The sequence below is a fragment of the Bos javanicus genome, chromosome 11 (assembly GCF_032452875.1).
Source record: "Bos javanicus breed banteng chromosome 11, ARS-OSU_banteng_1.0, whole genome shotgun sequence".
Lineage (NCBI taxonomy): Eukaryota > Metazoa > Chordata > Mammalia > Artiodactyla > Bovidae > Bos > Bos javanicus.
This window is the reverse complement of record NC_083878.1, coordinates 36,721,309-36,742,686: the sequence shown is the minus strand read 5'-3', so window position 1 is coordinate 36,742,686 and position 21,378 is coordinate 36,721,309. Positions and strand designations below refer to the sequence as shown.

At 37.7% G+C, this 21,378-nt stretch overlaps 1 protein-coding gene across 8 annotated transcripts in view; it reads right to left on the bottom strand.

Moving 5' to 3' along the window:
• Positions 1 to 21,378, bottom strand: part of ACYP2 (acylphosphatase 2) — a 179,117-nt gene that overhangs the window by 144,941 nt on the left and 12,798 nt on the right. For 7 of the 8 annotated variants that reach the window (XM_061432369.1, XM_061432366.1, XM_061432368.1 and 4 more), the window contains exons 2-3: positions 18,419 to 18,435; positions 16,641 to 16,750 (exon numbers count right to left, since the gene is read on the bottom strand). In XM_061432369.1, coding sequence (XP_061288353.1) covers positions 16,641 to 16,750; positions 18,419 to 18,421 — 113 coding nt within the window. In that variant the 5' untranslated portion in view covers positions 18,422 to 18,435. Of the gene's footprint in view, positions 1 to 15,669; positions 16,457 to 16,640; positions 16,751 to 18,418; positions 18,436 to 21,378 lie in introns of those variants that run through there. The other variant, XM_061432373.1, reaches the window with a different exon arrangement.

Below are 21,378 nucleotides of genomic sequence, written 5' to 3'. Positions count from 1 at the left end.
ACAAGTTGACTTACTTCATAGAACCCATGGAAGACTGGGGATTTGGAGGCACCAAGGCACCAAAGTGCTTCACTCAATATGCCAACAAATTTGGAAAACTCAGCAGTGGCCACAGAACTGGAAAAGGTCAGTTTTCATTCCAATCCCAAAGAAGGGCAAAGCCAAAGAATGTTCAAACAACCACACAATTGCACTCATTTCAAATGCTGGCAATACTCAGAATCCTTCAAGCTAGGCTTCAGCAGTAGGTGAATCAAGAACTTCCAGATGTATAAGCTGGATTTAGAAAAGGCAGGAATCAGAGATTAAATTGCCAACATCCACTGGATCATAGAAAAAGCGAAAGAATTCCAGAAAAACATCTACTTCTGCTTTATTGACTACGTTAAAGCCTTTGACTGTGTGGATCATAACAAACTGCAAAATTCTTTAGGAGGTGGGAATACCAGAACTCCTTACCTGCCTAAGAAACCTGTATGCAGATCAAGAGGCAACAGTTAGAACCAGACAGGGAACAACAGACTGGTTCAAAATTGGGAAAGGAGTACATTAAGGCTATATATTGTCATCCTGCTTATTTAACTTATATACAGGGTACATCATGTGAAATGCTGGGCTGGATGACTCACAAGCTGGAATCAAGATTTCTGGGAGAAATATCAACAACCTTAGCTATGCAGATGATACCACTTTAATGGCAGAAAGTGAAGAGGAACTAAAGAGCCTTTTGATGAAGGTGAAAGAGGAGAGTGAATAGGCTAGCTTAATACTTTACATTCAAAAACACTAACATCATGGTATCTGGTTCCATTACTTTATGGAAAATGTAAGAGTGGTGGAAGAGTGGAAACCATGACATATTTTCTTTTCTTGGGCTCCAAAATCACAGCAGATGGTGACTGCAGCCATCAAGTTAAAAAACATTTGTTCCTTGGAAGAAAAGCGATGACTAACTTAGTGTATTAAAAAGCAGAGACATCGCTTTGCCAACAAAAGTCCATATAGTCAAAGCTATTGATTTTTCCAGTAGTCATGTATGGATATGAGAGTTGGACCATAAAGGCTCAGCACCAAAGAACTGATGCTTTCAAACTGTAGTGCTGGAGAAGGCTCTTGAGAGTCCCGTGAACTGCAAGGAGATCAAACAGGTCAATCCTAAAGGAAATTAGTCCTAAATATTCACTGTAAAGACTGATGCTCAAGCTGAAGCTCTAATACTTTGGCTACCACATGTAAAGAGCTGACTCACTGGAAAAGACCCTGATGCTGGGAAAGATTGAGGGCAAGAGAAGAAGCGAGTGACAGAGGATGAGATGGTTGGGTGGCATCACTGACTCAACAGACATGAGTTTGAGCAATCTCCGAGAGACAGTGAAGGACTGGGAAGCCTGGTGTGCTGCAGTTCATGGGGCGGTTGACAGCCAGTCATGACTTAGAGATTAAACAACAACGACAAGGACTGCAGAAGACAAGACCTAAAGATTTAGCATTTGGAGCTCCCCAACAAAAAGCCAGCTCTCCATCAGTCACCACCATTCCTCAAGTCAACAAGTCTGCAATTACATGTTTGAAAATTTTCTTAAAAATCTGTTTATTCTTGGCTGTCTGTTCATATTTATGAGAAAGTCACTGAAATATAATTGTAGGGGAAGGCTGCATATGAAAGAGAGAAGCAAAACAATCAGAAAAAAAAAAAAAAGACAAGGAGGGGTGAAAGGAAAAAAAGAGAAACTTAGAGGAAACAAAAACAAAGAAAAAGCAGAAGAAAACTGCAAAATCACATTTTCCTCAGAGAAATATGAAAACAAAAACAAAAACCAAGAACAAGGCGCTATGAAGTAGAACAACCAAAATATTGCAGCAGAAACAAACAAAATTAATGGAAGTTTGGAAGATGAAGTTGAGACAATTTCCCAGAAAATGAAATTTGGAGACTAGGTAAGAAAAGTCAAAAATTAGAAGATTAGGGCCACATAGAAATCTCAAAAGACAAGAACCATGAAGTGAGAGAGAGGAACTTCCCTGGAGGTCAAGTGATTAAAAATATGCCTTCTAATGCAGGGGACTTGGGTTCAATCCCTGGTCAGGGAACTAAGATCCCACATGCTGTGGGGCAGTTAAGCCTGCATACTGCAACAAATGAAGCCCACAACTGAAGAAAGCGTGCATGCCACAACGAAGACTCAGTGAAGCCAAAAAAAAGAAAATTTTAAACAGTGAGAGAGAAAGAAATTGTCAAAGGAAGACAATTCTTCTCTAAGAGCCCAACATCTAAAGTGGAATTAAAACATTCATGAAGGTAGATGACTGAAAATGCAGAAAAAGAGGAAGAAATTGAACATCTAAAAAGTTTTCTGATAGGAACAAACAGGTGTGGCTCCCAAACCTTTGTATGAAAATGACATCAAATCTCTCAACACAAGAAGTCACGGAACTATGCCTTCATAGTTCTGAATGGAAGATGATTTGGGGCATAAGATTTTATAACTCCAACAACCGAGTATGAGGGCAGATGAATGCAGGCAAAGACAAAAACTTTTTGTCTCTCAGGAACCTTTTGGGGGGAAGCATAGGAGAATTAGGTTTCAACAAAATAAGGGACTAAATCACTAAAATAAGGGACTAAAGGAATGAAAACACATGACTGAGGAAAAGAGAAACCCACTCTATGAAATGGGCAAGGCACTAAACACCAGAATGACTGCTGTTTAGGAAGAGAGGAAGACAAGCTTCTGGGGAAAAGTATAACTGATAGGTTATAAGATGCACTGGGATATTTGGAGGTACATCTTCTCTGGGGGTTAGAAAAATAGTTTGATAGGTATATGGAGTTTCTTTTAGAGAAAAACAGTAAAGTGTTAGATTGAACAACATGAAATTTAAGTTTTGTAGTTCCAAATTTTGTCCAACATTGGCTATTTTATATGGTTCAATGTAACTTACAAGTAAGTAACATGATGCAGGAAATCTGCATCAAAAACTCTAACAATAACAAAAGAAAAGTTGGAGGAATATGTGAAATAAGAATGTCAGATATTGTTATTGAAACTCGGTAACAGACACACGGGGTTGGTTCATTGTCCTGTATATATCTGAACATCCCATAAGAAAAAGGAGTAAAAACAAAAGAAAGAAAGAAAATCATGACAACAGAAAATGTGCAAAAGTTCAATAATCTTTTAAACAGCTGGAGGGATTTCCACTTAGCAATGCTCAGATGAAATCCAGTTACGGGACCACTGGACACAGAAAGAAAATGTCAATGAAGGCCCATCTACACTAGACCGTCACTCACAGTGGGTCAGGCAATGTCAGGGATGTTTCCCATCCCCCATTCCATCCTTGAGAGCGTCCCAGGTGGCACAGTGGTAAAGAATCTGCCTGCCAATGCAGGAGACATGGATTTGATCCCTGGATGGGAAAGATCCCCTGGAGTAGGAAATAGCAAGCCACTCCAGTATTCTTGCCTGGAAAATCCCATGGACAGAGGAGCCTTGCGGGCTACAGTCCACAGAGTCTCAAAGAGTTGGACATAACTTAGCTACTGAGCATGACGGTGGCAATTCCACCCCTTCCTTTATGTCTTGACTCCAGTGATTCTAGGATTGCTCTGCACAACTTAACAGTACTGACAGCTTAGATCTAACGTTGAATAAGGCAATCATTTTTCACTGCCCATCAGTTTCCTCCCAGTCCATTTCTCTTCTTGTCCAAACCAGATTCCGGGATACATCATTCTATGCATACTCTGTAAATACCTTTAAGTCTTGGCTCTCTCATTTCTGGTCTTTGTAGCTAGCAACAACCAGACCTGGAATGAACCCTACCTCCTGCCTTCTCTGCATCTGTACACAGAGAACTAAATATTACTGGAGAAAATCACTTAAAGCAATTGACAGGCTTAATGTTATATTTATTATTGCAGATCATATACTGGCAAGTTTACTCTTGTTGCTGTTTTAAATGCACCTACGTAACTTGAAACAAAGTATAAAAAAAGAAAGAAAGTGTAAAACCAACAGCCAATCTCAAAATAAAGCAATGGATGCCAAAATACTGTCATGGCATCCACAAGGAACTGAAAAAATAAATGGCAAGTTAGAATTCTACTCACAGCAAAGATATTTTTCAAGAATGAAGGTAAAATAAAAAAACATGGAGACAAAAAAAATCTAAAACAGTTTTGAATCACCAGCAGGCCTAAATTAAATAAAATACTAAAGAACATTCTTTTGGCGGAATGGAAATATTCCTACACAGATGCCCAGAGAATTTAGGAGGGAAAGGAGCAATAAAAATGGCAAATATATGGAAAAATCCCCCAAATACTGACTTTTAAAAATAATGTCTTATGAGATCTAAAATATAAAAATTAAAATATACCACAAGAGCATCCAAATAAACAGGAAGATAAATGGACATAAAAGTTTCTATAGATCTAGCATGGTTGGAAAAGAGAATAAAGATACAAATTAATATCAAATTTTGAAAAAAAAATATATCAAATTTTGATAAGTTATACTTGTATGTTGTATCTACAGGGAAAGAACTAGTAAAAGAAATAGAATATACAACTTCTAAACTAATAGAGAAAAAAAGTAGAATATTAAAAAACAGTCAATTCAAATGAAGGCTAGGAAGAGGAAACAACACAGAACTGATAAAGCAAGTGGAAAGGACATAGTAAGATACAAATTTAATTCTAAATATGTCAGTAATTCCATTAAGCTTAAATGGACTAAATAGCCTAATTTTAAAACAAAGGTTATATGACTACATAAAGAAACAAAACTCAACAATATGCTGTTTACAATGAACACATATAAAACATAATGAGAAAGAAACATTGAAAATAAAACAATGGGAAAAATTCTTTGCGAATACATTTAGAAATTAAACCCATATAACTCTATTAATATCAGGCAAACACACACACACACAAAGTAACTTTAAGGCAAAAACATGATTAAAGATAGAAACACTTTACAATGATAAAAGGCTTAAGTCACCAGGAGACTACAAGTCTAAATTCGCACATGTCAAATATTGACAACATGTACTAAAAATACTATACATTTGTGTATATATAGTATTCTGTCAATTTATATATATATCAGTTTATATTTTTGTCAATATATTTATAAATATATCTACCAGAGAATATATATATGTGTGTGTGTGTGCATATATATATATATATATATATATAAGTTTAGTTGCTCAGTCATGTCTGACTCTTTGCAACCCCAGGGACTGTTGCCTGCCAGGCACCTCTGTCCATGAAATTCTCCAGGCAAGAATATTGGAGTGGGTAGCCATTTCCTTTTCCGGGGGATCTTTCCGACCCCGGGATGGAAACTGGGACTCCTGCATTGCAGGCAGATTCTTTATACTCTGAACCACCAGGTAAGCTCCAGTATACTAATATTTAAATATACGTAGTTTATGGGGTTGCAACAGTCAGACATAACTGAGCAACTAAACAACAAAAGTAGTACCTACAAAAAACCTTATATCAAGTGTACTGTTTACAAGTAAAATGTTGAAAGTGTGATATCAGAAACAAGACATAGATGCCAGTAATCACTCCTGCTTCTGCTCAATATTGTACTTAAAGCCCTAATCAGTTTAGAGAGCAAAAAAAGAAATAAAATGTGAAAGAATAGGAAAGTAAAAAATAAAACTCTCATTATCCTCAGATGATAAATATACAAAATTCAAAAGAATCTTCATGTAAATTATTGCAGTCAACAAGTAGGTCTAGAAAAGTCTCTGAAAATAAGGTAATACACAAAACTCAATTATATTTCTATATATTAGCAACAAACATAAAAAATGTTTTAAAAGGTCACATTTATAATAGCATCAAAACTACCAAATACCTCAGGAGGAAATATGTAAGACCTTTATGCAGAAAATTATCATATACTATTGAGAGAATTAAAGAAAAAATAAATGAGAGATTTATCATATTTATGACATAAATTTTAACTAAATTTATCTAAAATTCAGTGCAATCCCAGTCAACAAGTTATTTTGTGGAACTTGATCTAAAACTTACATGGTAATGAAAGGCACTGAAATAGCCAACACAAAGTTGATGAAGCGTGAGTTAGAATAACTTGTCTACCAGATGCCAGGACTTAGGAGAAAGCTACAAAAACTAATATGGCAAGGCAGTGATGCAAAGATAGATAAATAGGCCAATGAAACTGAATAGAGAATCCTGAAACAGACCCATGCATATGACCCACGGACACTTGATCCAAGGTGATACTACAGGAGAAAGAGATTTCAGTTCAGTTCAGTTCAGTTCAGTCGCTCAGTCATGTCCGACTCTTTGCGACCCCATGAATCGCAGCATGCCAGGCCTCCCTGTCCATTACCAATTCCCAGAGTTCACCCAGACTCTTGTCCATCGAGTCAGTGATGCCATCCAGCCATCTCATCCTCTGTTGTCCCCTTCTCCTCCTGCCCCCAATCCCTCCCAGCATCAGAGTCTTTTCCAATGAGTCAACTCTTCGCATGAGGTGGCCAAAGTACTGGAGTTTCAGCTTTAGCATCATTCCTTCCAAAGAAATCCCAGGGCTGATCTCCTTCAGAATGGACTGGTTGGATCTCCTTGCAGTTCACGGAACTCTCAAGAGTCTTCTCCAACACCACAGTTCAAAAGCATCAATTCTTCAGCGCTCAGCCTTCTTCACAGTCCAACTCTCACATCCATACACGACCACAGGAAAAACCATAGCCTTGACTAGACGGACTTTTGTTGGCAAAGTAATGTCTCTGCTTTTGAATATGCTATCTAGGTTGGTCATAACTTTCCTTCCAAGGAGTGTCTTTTAATTTCATGGCTGAAGTCACCATCTGCAGTGATTTTGAAGCCCAGAAAAATAAAGTCTGACTGTTTCCACTATTTCCCCATCTATTTCCCATGAAGTGATGGGACTGGATGCCATGATCTTCGTTTTCTGAATGTTGAGCTTTAAGCCAACTGTTTCACTCTCCATTTTCACTTTCATCAAGAGGCTTTTTAGTTCCTCTTCACTTTCTGTCATAAGGGTGGTGTCATCTGCATATCTGAGGTTATTGATATTTCTCCCGGCAATCTTGATTCCAGCTTGTGCTTCTTCCAGCCCAGAGTTTCTCATGATGTACTCTGCATATAAGTTAAATAAGCAGGGTGACAATATACAGCCTTGACATACTCCTTTTCCTATCTGGAACCAGTCTGTTGTTCCATGTCCAGTTCTAACTGCTGCTTCCTGACCTGCATACAGATTTCTCAAGAGGCAGATCAGGTGGTCTGGTATTCCCATCTCTTTCAGAATTTTCCACAGTTTATTGTGATCCACACAGTCAAAGGCTTTGGCATAGTCAATAAAGAAGAAATAGATGTTTTTCTGGAACTCTCTTGCTTTTTCCATGATCCAGCAGATGTTGGCTATTTGATCTCTGGTTCCTCTGCCTTTTCTAAAACCAGCTTGAACATTAGGAAGTTCACGGTTCACATATTGCTGAAGCCTGGCTTGGAGAATTTTGAGCATTACTTTACTAGCATGTGAGATGAGTGCAGTTGTGTGGTAGTTTGAGCATTCCTTGGCATTGCCTTTCTTTGGGATTGGAATGAAAACTGACCTTTTCCAGTCCTGTGGCCACTGCTGAGTTTTCCAAATTTGCTGGCATATTGAGTGCAGCACTTTCATAGCATCATCTTTCAGGATTTGGAATAGCTCAACTGGAATTCTATCACCTCCACTAGCTTTGTTCATAGTGATACTTTCTAAGGCCCACTTGACTTCACATTCCAGAATGTCCGGCTCTAGGTCAGTGATCATACCATCATGATTATCTGGGTTGTGAAGATCTTTCAACCCATACATTTATATATTATGCATTTTTCTATGTATGTGTTATAGGTGAAAGTCACTCAGCTGTGTCCACCTTTTTTGCAACCCATGGACAGTAGCCCCCAGGCTCCTCTGTGATGGGTTTTCTCCAGGCAAGGATACTGGAGTGGGTTGCCATGCTCTCCTCCAAGGGGTCTTCCTAACCCAGGGATCAAACCCAGGTCTCCTGCATTGCAGGCAGATTCTTTACCAACTGAGCTACCTGGGAAGCCCCTTGTATGTGTTATAGTTCACTATAAAAAAAAAAAAAACACAAGCATATTGATGATTAAAAGTAATGATAGTAAAGTAATACAGAAGAATAAAATCGCTACAAACTACTATTACACTGCTGCTGCTGCTAAGTCACTTCAGTCGTGTCCGACTCTGTGCGACCCTATAGATGGCAGCCCAGGCTCCCCTGTCCCTGGAATTCTCCAGGCAAGAGCACAGGAGTGGGTTGCCATTTCCTTCTCCAATGCATGAGAGTGAAAAGTGAAAGTGAAGTCGCTCAGTTGTGTCTGACTCTTAGCGACCCCACGGACTGCAGCCCACCAGGCTCCTCCATCCATGGGATTTTCCAGGCAAGAGTACTGGAGTGGGTGGACACTGCCTTCTCTGACTATTACACTAAATATAAAGAAACCAAGTTAGTGTATAACCAATTACACTAAATTTGAAGCACTGAATTCTACCACTCAAAGAGAAAAATTTTCAAAGTGTGTTAAACAACTAAACATAGCTCTATGTTGTTTATAAAAAGCACCCTTAAAATGATCAAGAAAGGATAAAAATACAAAGGTAAGCATAGAAATACGAAAGAAATGTAAATTTAAAAGAAAGAAGGGGTAGCAAGGTAGAAATTAAAAGCATTAAAATGTATAAAGACAAGCAATACATAATGAAAAAGACACTGTTTATGAAGATGACACAAGTTATAAGTCTGTATGTATCAAACACAACAGCAAAAAATATAAAGAAAATTAAATTGCACTGATAATGATGAAAATAGTTATACAGAAAGAATTTGATACACTTCTTTCATGGGAATTCCTTGTCAATCCAGTGATTAAGACTCCACACTTTTACTGCCAAGGGCCTGGGTTTGATCCCTGTTCAGGAAACTAAAATCCCACAAGTCCCATGGTACGAAAAAAAAAAAAAAATACAAATTTTTCACAATTAAATGGATTTAGTTGTCAAAGAATGGAATAATATAATCAACACATTCACAGATAAAGAGATAACTAGCTACCTACATAGATAGATAGACAGACATAGAGATATGAAATCTTTTCAGGTCTTTCTTACAGCCAGCATTGTTAGGTGTCTCCCTAACAGCCATTCCTGTCTTCCTTTTTAAAAAGATAATATTTATTTATTTATTGGCTGTATTGGGTCTTCACTGATGCTCGGCTTTTCTCTAGTTGCGGTGAGCAGAGGCTACTCTTCATTGCAGTGCAGGGGTTCTCACTGCAGTGGCTTCTCTCGTTGCAGAGCACAGGCTCTAGGTACACGCACTTCAGTAGTTGTGGCTCATGGGCTCTAGAGCACAGGCTCAGTAATTGTGGCGCACAGGCTCAGGTGCTCAAAGGCATGTAGAAATTTCCAGATTAGGGATTGAACCCATGTCTCCTGCACTGGCAGATGGATTCTTTACCACTGAACCACCAGGGAAGCTGTCTCTTCCTTCTTGATACCAAATCCTACTTTTTAGAAGGAAAGCTAAAAATGCTAAAGTGAAAGTGAAGTCGCTCAGTCGTTTCCGACTCTTAGTGACCCCATGGACTGCAGCCCACCAGGCTTCTCCATCCATGGGATTTTCTCGGCAAGAATACTGGAGTGGGTTGCCATTTCCTTCTCCAAGGGAATCTTCCCAACCCAGGGATCAAACCCTGGTCTCCTGCACTGCAGGCAGACTCTTTATCACTTGAGCCACCAGGGAAGCTAGATAAAGATGCTAGATACTTCCCTAACACCACTTGCAGCCAGGGCACAGGCCTGAGACCTTGCTCTGTCCAGTGGGACCTGTAGGGAAATGTGCCAGGGTCTTTTAAGAATATTCTCTCTGAGAAGAGAGCATCACGTGATGAAAAAGCCTCACATGCCTTCTGCTTTGAATTGGTCCTGTGAGGATGCCAAGGACTTGCAGGAAGGCAGAAGAGATAGAAAGTTTGCAGGGTCCCAGAGAAACTGACCCCAGAACCCTAAAATAATGGAGCCACTGAACCAGCTGTGGAACTACTACCTGCCCCAGTCTTTTTGGAAAGTAAGCAGAATCAGCCCCTTCATTAAACTACTTTTAATCAGATATTCTATCTCCTGCAGCCTACGGCATCCTAACTGGATCACCCATTCTAACTGATCTATCCAAAATAAATCATGTCATAAGAACGGTTTAACAATTTTTTAAAGTAGAGATCTTTTAGGCCCCATTCTCAGATCTTCAGCAAATAACAACAGACATATGTAATAAAAGGCAACTAAAAAACATAACCACTGGAGACTTAAAAAAACACATAAACTGAATGTCATTGGATATTTTCTCAGAGAAAATAAAACATGAAATTACAAACTATCCAGAAAACAATGAAAATAACACTTTTTAACAAAAACTATGGAACAACACAATGTGTTTAGGTGCGTGCTAAGTCGCTTCAGTCGTGTCCAACTCTGCAACCCTATGACTCTGCTAACCTATAGAAGCCTGCCAGGCTTCTTTGTCCATGGGGATTCTCCAGGCAAGAATACTGGAGTGGGTTGCCACACCCTCCTCCAGGGGATCTTCCTGATCCAGGGATCAAACCCACATCTCTTTTGTCTCCTGCATTGGCAGGCGGATTCTTTACCACTAGTGCCACAGAAATGCCTGCGTGCGTGCTTTAGTCACTTCAGTCGTGTCTGACTCTCTTTGTTCCCATAGACCGTGGCCTGCCAGGCTCCTCTGTCCATGGGATTCTCCAGGCAAGCACACTGGAGTGGGTTGCCATTTCCTTCTCCAGTGATAAAGTAGGAAGTGAGTGAAGTGAGTGAAGTGAAGTCACTCAGTCGTGTCCGACTCTTTGTGACCCCGTGGACTGTAGCCTACCAGGCTCCTCTGTCCATGGGATTTTCCAGGCAAGAGTACTGGAGTGGGTTACAGAAATGCCTAATCACCATCATTAACCTAAAAAGACTAAAACTAAAGGCAACTGCCACTCATGTTGAAGACTTAGAGGCCAAGCAACAAAGAAGTAAAAAAGAGGGAATTAATAATAAAGATAAAGGTTGAAATTAAGGAAATGGAAAACCAAAAAAGTAGAAGTGATTAATAAGTCCAAAAACTGTTTTTCAAGATATACCAACAAAATAGATAAATTTCTTCTGAGACTGATTAAAAATGAAAGTGAAAGTGAAAGTCACTCAGTCGTGTTGGACTCTTTGTGACCCATGGACTACACATTCCATGGAATTCTCTAGGTGAGAATACTGGAGTGGGTAGCTTTTCCCTTCTCCAAGGGATCTCCTCAACCTAGTAATCGAACCGGGGTCTCCTGCGTGGCAGGTGGATTCTTTACCAACTGAGCTATCAGGGAAGCCCAAAGAAAAATGAGGAGAGAATAAAACTTTACAAGATTAGGAATTTTCGAAGGAGATATAAACACAGATACAAAAAAGATTTTTAAAATTATAAAATCTATGACCACAAACTTGAAACCCTAGAACAACTGGATAGTTCTCTAGCAAGATATAAATGAATCTGGGAACAAGTGGCAAACCCAAATACACCAACTACAATAGATTGGAAAGGCCTATTATTAAGAAGGAACTAAGACTGAGTGATTTCAGCTAACCTAACAACAGTAATTCAGCATTATTTAAATTATCTTAGAATGAATGAAAAGGGAAACGTAATACATTTCATGAGTCAGCAAAATTTTTAACACCAAAACCTGATACGGTAACCACCCTACACCAAAAAAAGGAAACTATAATATTACTTTTTAAGTTACAGATGAAAAATTTCCAAATAAAACATTGGGAAGCAGTATTTAGGAATGACTCAAGACAATAACACAATATGACCAACCAGAGCTTCATTCAAGGAATACAAGAGTGAAAGTCAATGTAATGAAGTATATTTACCAAAAATCAACAGCACACATCAATATGCTTAGTGAAAAAAGAAAACCATTTTGAATAAAATCGGAAATCAGACAGGAATGCTTGCTATGGCTATTATTATTTAACACTGTCATGAGGAGGTCTGGAAAATGAAATAAACACTGGAAAAATGATATACTATTTTTGCTAATTACAGAACTGTATACTTAGGAAATCCAATAGACTGTAGTTTACAAAAAAAAAAAAAAAAACAGCAAACAGTCATATCTGGTAAAATTAACAAGAATATTTGATAAGGTAACTCTATGATACAAAATAAATTTACAAACATCATTAGGCTTTTCATATTCTGGCATAAACACCCAGAAACAAAAATGGGGAAAATATTCCATGCACAATAGTGAAACAAGCAATATAATATTGTTATAGACTGAATGTATCCTCCCCAATTCACAGGTTAATAACTTCATTTCCAATGTGACAGTATCTGGAGGTGGGGCCTTTGAGAGGTAATTAGGTCATGAGGGTAGAACCCAAATAAATTAGATTAGTGTCCTGATAAGAACAGGCCAGAGAGTTAGCTAGCTTTCTTTGTGCCAGTGGAAGGCAACAGTGAGAAATCAACTGTCTGCAACCCAGAAGAGCACTCTCACCAGAACCCAACCATGCCTACACCCTGATCTTGCACTTCCAGCCTCCACGACTCTGAGAATTTCTGTTGTTTATAAACCACCCAGTCTAGATGCTTTGTTATAGCAGCCCAAGCTGACTAAGACAAAGAGGAATAAACTCTGTAAGAAAAGCATAAAACCTATATGATGACAACCATAAAATCACACTGAAGGGTAAATTTTAAAATCTGAGCGTATGAAAAGATATCTATATTCTTTTTTATATATAATTAAATTTATTTTTTTAATTTATTTCTTTTCAATCCAAGGATAGTTGCTCTACAACATTGTGTTGGTTTCTGCCAAACATCAACATGAATCAGCCATAGGTAGATATCCATATTCTTAGATGGAAAGATTTAACATCAATTCTCTTAATATCATAAAAAATGTGCAATTAAAAAGCAAGTAAGATATGGGCTCCTAAAAGGGAAAAGAGACATTAGGTATTACAAAAGCTGAGGAAGTTAGAATAAACTATGGACTTTACTTAATACCAGTGCATCAGTACTGGCTCATTAATTGTAATATATTTATCATACTAATATAAAAGGTAAATGGGGAACATGTGAGGAGTACACAGAAACCCTCTGTACTATCTTCACAATTTTTCTGTAAATCTAAAACTGTTTTTAAAAATAAAGTTTTATTTAAAAAAGATTTGTTAAGACAACTAAGTCTTTTTTACAAAAACCTATTCTAATTAAATGGATAAAAGCATCTAAAAGTTTAGAGAGAAAATAAATGCCTAAGAAAGCAAAATAAGAATGAAAAAGAATAATGAAAGAAAATATACTATAAAGTCCCTGTAATTAAATCAATATGGAATGTTAGTGTAAGAATAGATACATCAAGCTATACTTGGTCATCTGATGCAAAAAGCTGACTCACTGGAAAAGAACTTGATGCTGGGAAATATTGAGGGCAGAGGGGAAATGGGGTGACAGAGGATGAGATGGTTGGATGGCATCATCGACCCAATGGACATGAGTTTGAGCAAACTCAGGGAGATAGTAAAGGATAGGGAAGCCTGGAGTAGTGCAGTCCATGGGGTCCCAAAGAATCAGACACGACTCAGCGACTGAACAACCACCACAACATTGAGATATATCAATCAGTGGACCAGAACAGAACACCCAGAAAAAAATCCAGTTTATATGAGATTTTAATAAATGACAAGAATGTATTTCAATTCAATGGGGAAAGAGTGACAATTTAATAAATGGTGCTGGCACAACTGGTAAGCCATCGGGTAGAAAACAGTCTTCACTCTTATAAATAAAAAACAAATTCCAGATGGAATAGATGCCTATTGTAATAAATACAGCATTAAAAAATTAAAAGGAAAGCTAGGAAAAACACTTACAATCTGTTTTCTAAACCAGAAAGAAAAGACAGCCATATTTGAGTTTATAAAAATGAAAAACAATTTATGTGACAAAAGCTTTTATAAACAAAACTAATAGGCAAATAATAGATTTAGGAAAATACTTGAAAAAGAGATAAGAGATAATGAGTTAATAGTCGTCACCAATATACAAAATGCTCTTAAAAACTGGCAAGAGACAAACAATCCAGTGGGAAAATTGGTAAAAGATCGAAAATGGAATCTATAAGAACAAATCCACACTGCATGAAGATGCTCCAACTAACCAGCAATTAGAGACGTGCAAATTACAGTAAAAAAAAAAAAATACATTCCTCCACACCCAATCAGATAAAAGAAAATTGAGAGAGCAACAACCGTCAACAGGATAAAGAAAAAAAAATTTGTTTACCGCTGTTCTGAAAAGCAGCTGGGCAAATATTTTTAAATTAAAAGTACACTGACACTTCAACCAACAAATCACACTCCTGGACATCAATCCCACAAAAACAAAATCACAAATAAAATGTTTATTACAACATTGTTCTTACTGCAGAAAAAAATAAAAAGTAACAAAATGAGTTCGCACTATAAGGTAATAGATAACGACCCATTTATACTGTGGAATGTTAAGCAGCCATTAAAAAGAATGAATTAGTGGTATATCTTTGACTTGGAGGGATTCTCCTGGGAGTATTTTTAAATGATAAAGTCGAGATGCATAGAGGTGGATACACCGTGATCCCATTTTTAAACAGTAAACATTGAACAAAACCCCCAAAACATATGTGCACCTGAATGTGTGTGTGTGTGTGTGTGCAAGCACGTGTGTTGTGTGAATGTGAATTTGGAGACAAACATGGAAGGAAACACACAAGTTGCTAACAGAGATGACTGACAGTGTGGTGAGGAAGAAGGGTTTCTGGGGCTGAAAAGGAAAAATGGGCAGAATATATGCTATGATTACATTGATATTAAGGAAGGTAACGAAAAACTTGCTACAACATGGATTAGGGTACATCATGATTGGCATGAGTGTCCATCCTCCACATGGTCCCCATTCTCAAACTATTTCACAGTCATCTAGCATTTTCTCATTCATTGAACTAAAAAAAAATATTAGTTCTGCATGTCAGCGGTAAAGAATCTGTCTGCTAATGAGGTGGGTTCGATCCCTGGATTGGGAAGATCCCGTGAAGAAGAAAATGGCAACCCACTCCAGTATTCCTGCCTGGGAATTCTCATGGACAGAGGAGGCTGGCAGGCTACAGTCCAAATGGTCACAAAGAGTTGGACACAACTTAGCGAATAAACAACAATAACACAATGTAAGTATCATAGTCTTCTCATTTGTGCATTTTGTGACTACTGAAAAATATAATTTTTCCGTTAAACATTACCCCACATGTTATCAAATTGAACTTTGGATCCCACTCTTCAAGTTGAGGTATGGTTTAAGCACAAATGCAAATATGTACTTATATATAAAGAAATTGGAAAAAATAAGGAGTTGGTAATTATATATTTCCTGATTGTTGAACATCCATATAGTAAAAAAAAAAAAAAGTAGTAACAGAAAAATATGCATAAAGCTTCCTATTTCAGTAAAAACAAGCAAAACCCTAATTATAAATGTACAATTAAATATTTTAAGTGAAAAAGAAAGCTTCAGAAAGGATTCACAAAGTCAAGGGCCCAGGTTACATAAAAAGGAGGGAAGTAGAGGGGAGGGGGCGATTACTAGCTTCGCTTTTATACCTGTACGCATTTTATTAGTTCATTTACTACAACAAGCAAAAAAGTATTGCTTTTGAAATCTAAAAATATTACGTAACTAAAACAAAAATAAATTGCAAACAACAAAATAAAATAAATTGGGTATTAATGAGTACCTATCTTATAAGATCTATTGTGTAGATTAAATGAGATAACCCATGTAAAGTATTTAGCATATTACCTAATATGTTGCAAATGCTCAATAAATAGGAGCTATACTACAAAGAGCAGTGAAAATCAGGAAACTGAAACGATAAGGTCTCTGAAAATGACATTGTGTGCACAAGACACTTTTCCTCTATGACTGAATCTGATGCCCTTTGCACTCCAAGGACTCTTACTATAGTAACTATACAGCTCATCAAACATAACTTTAATTGACAGTACAAATAAAATTACAATTAGACAAATAAGATAATTAAATAATACAAAGGAAATGGCAACCTTTTTGCCTTGCAGGTTCTTTAAGAACTTCAAGAATCATTCAGAAGCACTACGCTCCTGCTCCTGTCACAACCACTTAAGATGAGAAACACTTGACCCTGGATGTCTCCCTTGGATGACAGGAGACTGACAGAACACAGTTCATACAGATTGGAGAATGATGCTACAGTCTTTTCTGAGGGTCTGCCCAAGTGGGAAATCCATTCCTGAAAGTAGAAATTCCACTCTCAACTCTAAGAATTTCTTTGCTGGTCTGTGTCAAAACATGTTAGTTTAGTTAGCTTTGTTCTACAAACGAAAATTGGTCCATCAATTCTATTCTTATTGTCCAACCAAACACTGAAGTAAGTTCATAAATCACACAAGTGTGTTACTAGTCGTATTACTTACATGGAATTGACTTTCTCTTCAGGGCCTTGCACTTGGCCTGTCACAGTGCCTTTGCTGGTATTCTTCACCCAGCCAACCACTCCAATTTTCCTAGCCTCATCTTCAGTGTACTGGTTTCAGGAGAAAACAAGAGAGACAAAGTTCAGCGTCACACTTGATCCTAACTTTCAAAAAAGTATGGTCACAAAAAAGCTGATTATTTTTTTTCTAAAATATAGTCTATGCCAAAAATTATGTAGCTAACCTCTGGTAATACCTACATTTACAAGAACCTTCATTTAAATGGTTTTTGTCTTGTTTTGCTAAATTCCACATTCAGTAAAGACAAGCACGTTGTGAGAAAATAAACTGATGGTGGGAATTATTTCAGAAAACAATATCCATGATTCTTTTGGAATCCATAAAACTCAGTTGCATTGCCCTCACAATCTCCTAATGCTAAGCTACTCTGTCAATCTGGGTTCCAAATGATGATCACTCCAAGATACTCAATCACTGAGGAAAAATATCTAGTTACAATCAATACAAAGTACTGAAAGAGAAGATTCCGACGTTTTCTCTTGACTCTGTACTTGCCAGAAATATTATAATTGTCTGAGTAAATTTATTTCTCCAATCATTCTTTTTTAAAGTTCTTTTCCCCAATTCCAAATTTAGTTATGCTACTGGCACATGAAAACACAGAAACATTCTGATTTTGAATTACTTTAACTACACCACAACAAAATTCTGTGGAACCAGTCTACTAGCACTTTTTAGAAACATGTTTTTCTCCTCTTTGGAGGCCAGAGTGACCAAGAGCTGTGCATTTTGTATGCCCAACTAAATGAAGCAATACAAATCAAGATGATTACAGCTAGGATTGCTTAAGGGCTGGTTCTGAAAATAAGTCTTCCCAGAGAATAATGAAAAAGGAAACAATCTGAATTCTAGGGGAGGGTCTATCTCAAAATATAGAGACTCAACTTATGGCAACCTGTTCAAACTCTCAGAGGTTAGGAAAAATAGATATTCTTAAAGTATTTTAAAACAAGTAGATATTTTAAAATAAATATTTAAAGACAACAAGGGGTTTTAACTTAAAAAACCTAGGGGCTTCCCTGGTGGCTCAGACAGTAAAGAGTCTCCAGTGGAAGACTCAGGTTCTACCCCTGGGTCAGGAAGATCCCCTGAAGAAGGGAATGGCCACCCACTCCAGTGTTCTTGCCTGGAGAATTCCACAGACAAAGGAGCCTGGTGGGCTCACAAAGTGTGGGGTCACAAAGAGTCGGACACAACTGAGCGACTACCACTTTCTTTCACCTCGGAGTCACTTCCTTACTCAATGGGCATTTTTCATTCTGCATTTCAAGATGTGCATCCTTGTTCGGAGAGATTCTTCCATCCAGGACAAGTGGCAGATCCCACAATTTGTATGAAACATGTGTGTGTGTTTGCTCAGTCACTTCAGCATTAAGCATATATAACCAAAATGTTTAACTGGATCACCCCCAGAGAGGTACTTTTGAAATCCACAGAAATATTAATGAAAAACTAGGAAGGCTGTAATGGACTGCCAGTTTGTAACTAGTCTATTTTTTAATAGACTGCTTTTAAAAGACAGTCTTCATAAAAATCTCAGCCAGTAATTTGAAAGAAATACAAATATTTCTTCATTTGCGGCCAAGGATAAGATTAGAACTAAGTATATAGATAACTGCTCTGTCTCTGTAACTAGAAATAACAGTGGAGGGAAGGCAGAGATGGCAGAAGATAATAAACAGATTGTACTGACTTACCATCCTGAAGCAAACACCTGTATGAAAGAAAGATGAAAAAAAGAAAAAGAAAGAAAGATGAGAAGAAATGTTAGTTTGTCTACCTTTAAAAAATTTATATATTTCCTGACTTAGCTTTCTAGTTTATTAAACAGTAAGTAAATGAAATAAACAAAACCTTTAATATCTGAATGCCTTCAGAAAGTGCTTTTTAAAAAAATTCTTTCCTTTTAAAACAAAAAGAGAAAAGGAAGACTATTTTGGAGAAAAAGAACAATGTTCTGAAACCAAAGTACAATGAAATGCCAAACTGCATATCATTCTATTAAAGTGCTAAATAAAACCAAATAATTACTACAAGAAGAGTTGAGTATGCCGGCATAAAGTTTACCCACCCTCAGCTTTTAGAATGATCTCCTTAAATGCAAGGACTAAATTCCAGTTTACATATAATAAAACATTTCTATTTTAATTCCACATTCTGGAAAAGACAAAACTACAGAGACAAGACACTGATCTGTGATTGCCAAGGGCCAGGAGTGAGGAGAAGAGGGGTGCCAGAAAGGAGCACGAGGGAACTTTCGGGGGTGATTGGACTGTTTTATATCTCAGCTGTGCTGATGGTGCTTACATGACTTATTCATCTATGAAAATTCATTCAACTGTATACTAAAAAGGGTAAATCTTACTGAATGTAAATTATACCTCAATTATTAAAAATTAGGAAAATTAGTGGCAAATCACAGGGGATAGATCAAATCCATTTCAGAGAGGTCCATTGCTTTTCCAAACAGCAATTGAGCCTGGTTAAAATGATACAGAAGATGAGCTCAGTGGCTTAGATAATTGTATATAGTTTTGTAAGCGGATTTATAACAAGGAGTATTATTTGCTTCCTGAGGGGAGTGTACTGTGGTACCAGATGAATATGAAAGAAAAGAGTAGTGGTGCAATAAAGACTGAGTAGTATCATAAATGAAATGTTTATGGGGCTATAAAAAAGATTTTAAAAGAAACCTATAAAATGTGGAGGAATGATGAGTGAAGAATACTGATTTGAAGGAGAATCAGAAAGGCAATCTATTATATAGATGGAGGGAAAGACACAAGTTAGTAGATATATTTAAAAAGAATGGGTAAAAAACTCAAGAGAAACTTCTGGTCAACCAGACCATGTAAACTAGAGAAACAAAACAGGCAGAACTGTGGAGAAGCATGCAGTCATTGCATCCTAAGAGAGAGGGGATCCCAGAAGATGCTGACTGAGCAGAGTTGAAGGTTTGGGTCCAGGCATATTGTGCGTATCCCTTCTGAGTTTCTCAACAGTGAACAGTCCCAGATAACGTTAGCGCTAAGAAAAGAAAGCACATGCAACTAAAGTAAACAGAATCTGGAAACACAGCCCAGCTCTTTCCTACTCAAAGAGTGGTCCAGGAACCAGAGGCCATAGCATCCATCACCTGAGAGGACTTTTAGAAAAATCACTTTCTCAGGCTTCTCCCCAGAACTAAAGAAACAGAAACTCTGCAGGTTGCATCCAGGAATCCAGTTTCAACATGCTCTCCAGGTAATTCCTTTGCCCACTACAGTTTAGAGGTTGCTGCTGCTGCTGCTAAGTCACTTCAGTCGTGTCCAACTCTGTGCGACCCCAAAGACAGCAGCCCACCAGGCTCCCCCGTCTCTGGGATTCTCCAGGCAAGAACACTGGAGTGGGTTGCCATTTCCTTCTCCAATGCATGAAAGTGTAAAGAGGTTAGCTCCGCCTTAAAGGAAGGTCTGGGAAAGGCTTGAAAAGGATTTATATTGCTGGTAAGGAATTGTATCACAAAGGGGAAAACTTCAACCTTGCAGAGTACTGCGGATCTGATGCGTTCCCCACTAATGTTGTTCAAATTCGTGTTGGTAATAAATCATATACCTGCATATCAACATTGCTTCAGCTACTTCACAATGCAACACTACATAGAAGAAACTACAGACAAAGAAAAGGCAAGAAATCCCTGTGCTGTACTCTAACTGGACATGGTGTTGGAGCAGAGCAGGCATAATCTATCACTCAGGTTGCTCGCTCCACCCTTAACCTCTTACTGCCAGAAACACAGGAGCTGCCAGAAAGGGAGTAACAACAAGCTGCCCATTCCCAAGCCCCACCCCACCCCACCCCCACTCCTGGTGAAGAGCTACATCCTTTCAACATTTATGAATCCCCAGCAGCCTTTCCACCAGCTATCTGTAAACAGATGACAAAAAGGCCATTTTCTTAAGGTGAGAGGGTTTGAGGAATTTTTCTAAGAGGTATCCAACACAGTGCAAGGTGAAGGAAATTACCTACTCTAGTCTGTTAATGAAATAGTCTTTTCACACAAATAATGTAAGAATTCGGCAACTCATAACAGGCACACTATTAGACATTCTAATTATCCACTTAACAAATATTCATTAATTGTCTAATTCTAAATGTGGAGAATGAGATGAGTAAATAAGATAGTCCCTGGCATCTAGGAGCTTACAGTCTAGTGGGAAAGACAGACAAAACGGCAATTAAAATGTAGACCACAACAGATCCAAAATTTCAGTTATAAAATCATTAAGTACTAGAGACATAATATACAACATGATAAATATAATTAACATATGAAAGCCATGAAGAGAGTAAATCCTTAGAGTTCACATCACAAGGAAAAAAATCTTTTTCATTTAATTTTGCACCTATATGAGATGATGGGTATTCACTACTAAACTCACTATGATAATAATTTCATGATGTATATGTCACATCATTATGATGCATACCTTAAACTTATACAGTTGTTGTTGTTTAGTCTCTAAATCATGTCCAACTCTTTGCAGCTCCATGGACTGTAGCATGCCAGGCTCTTCTGTCCATGGGATTTTCCAGGTAAGAATAGTGGAGTGGGTTGCCATTTCCTTCTCCAGGGGATCTTCCTGACCCAGGGATCAAACCTCTGTCTCCTGCATTG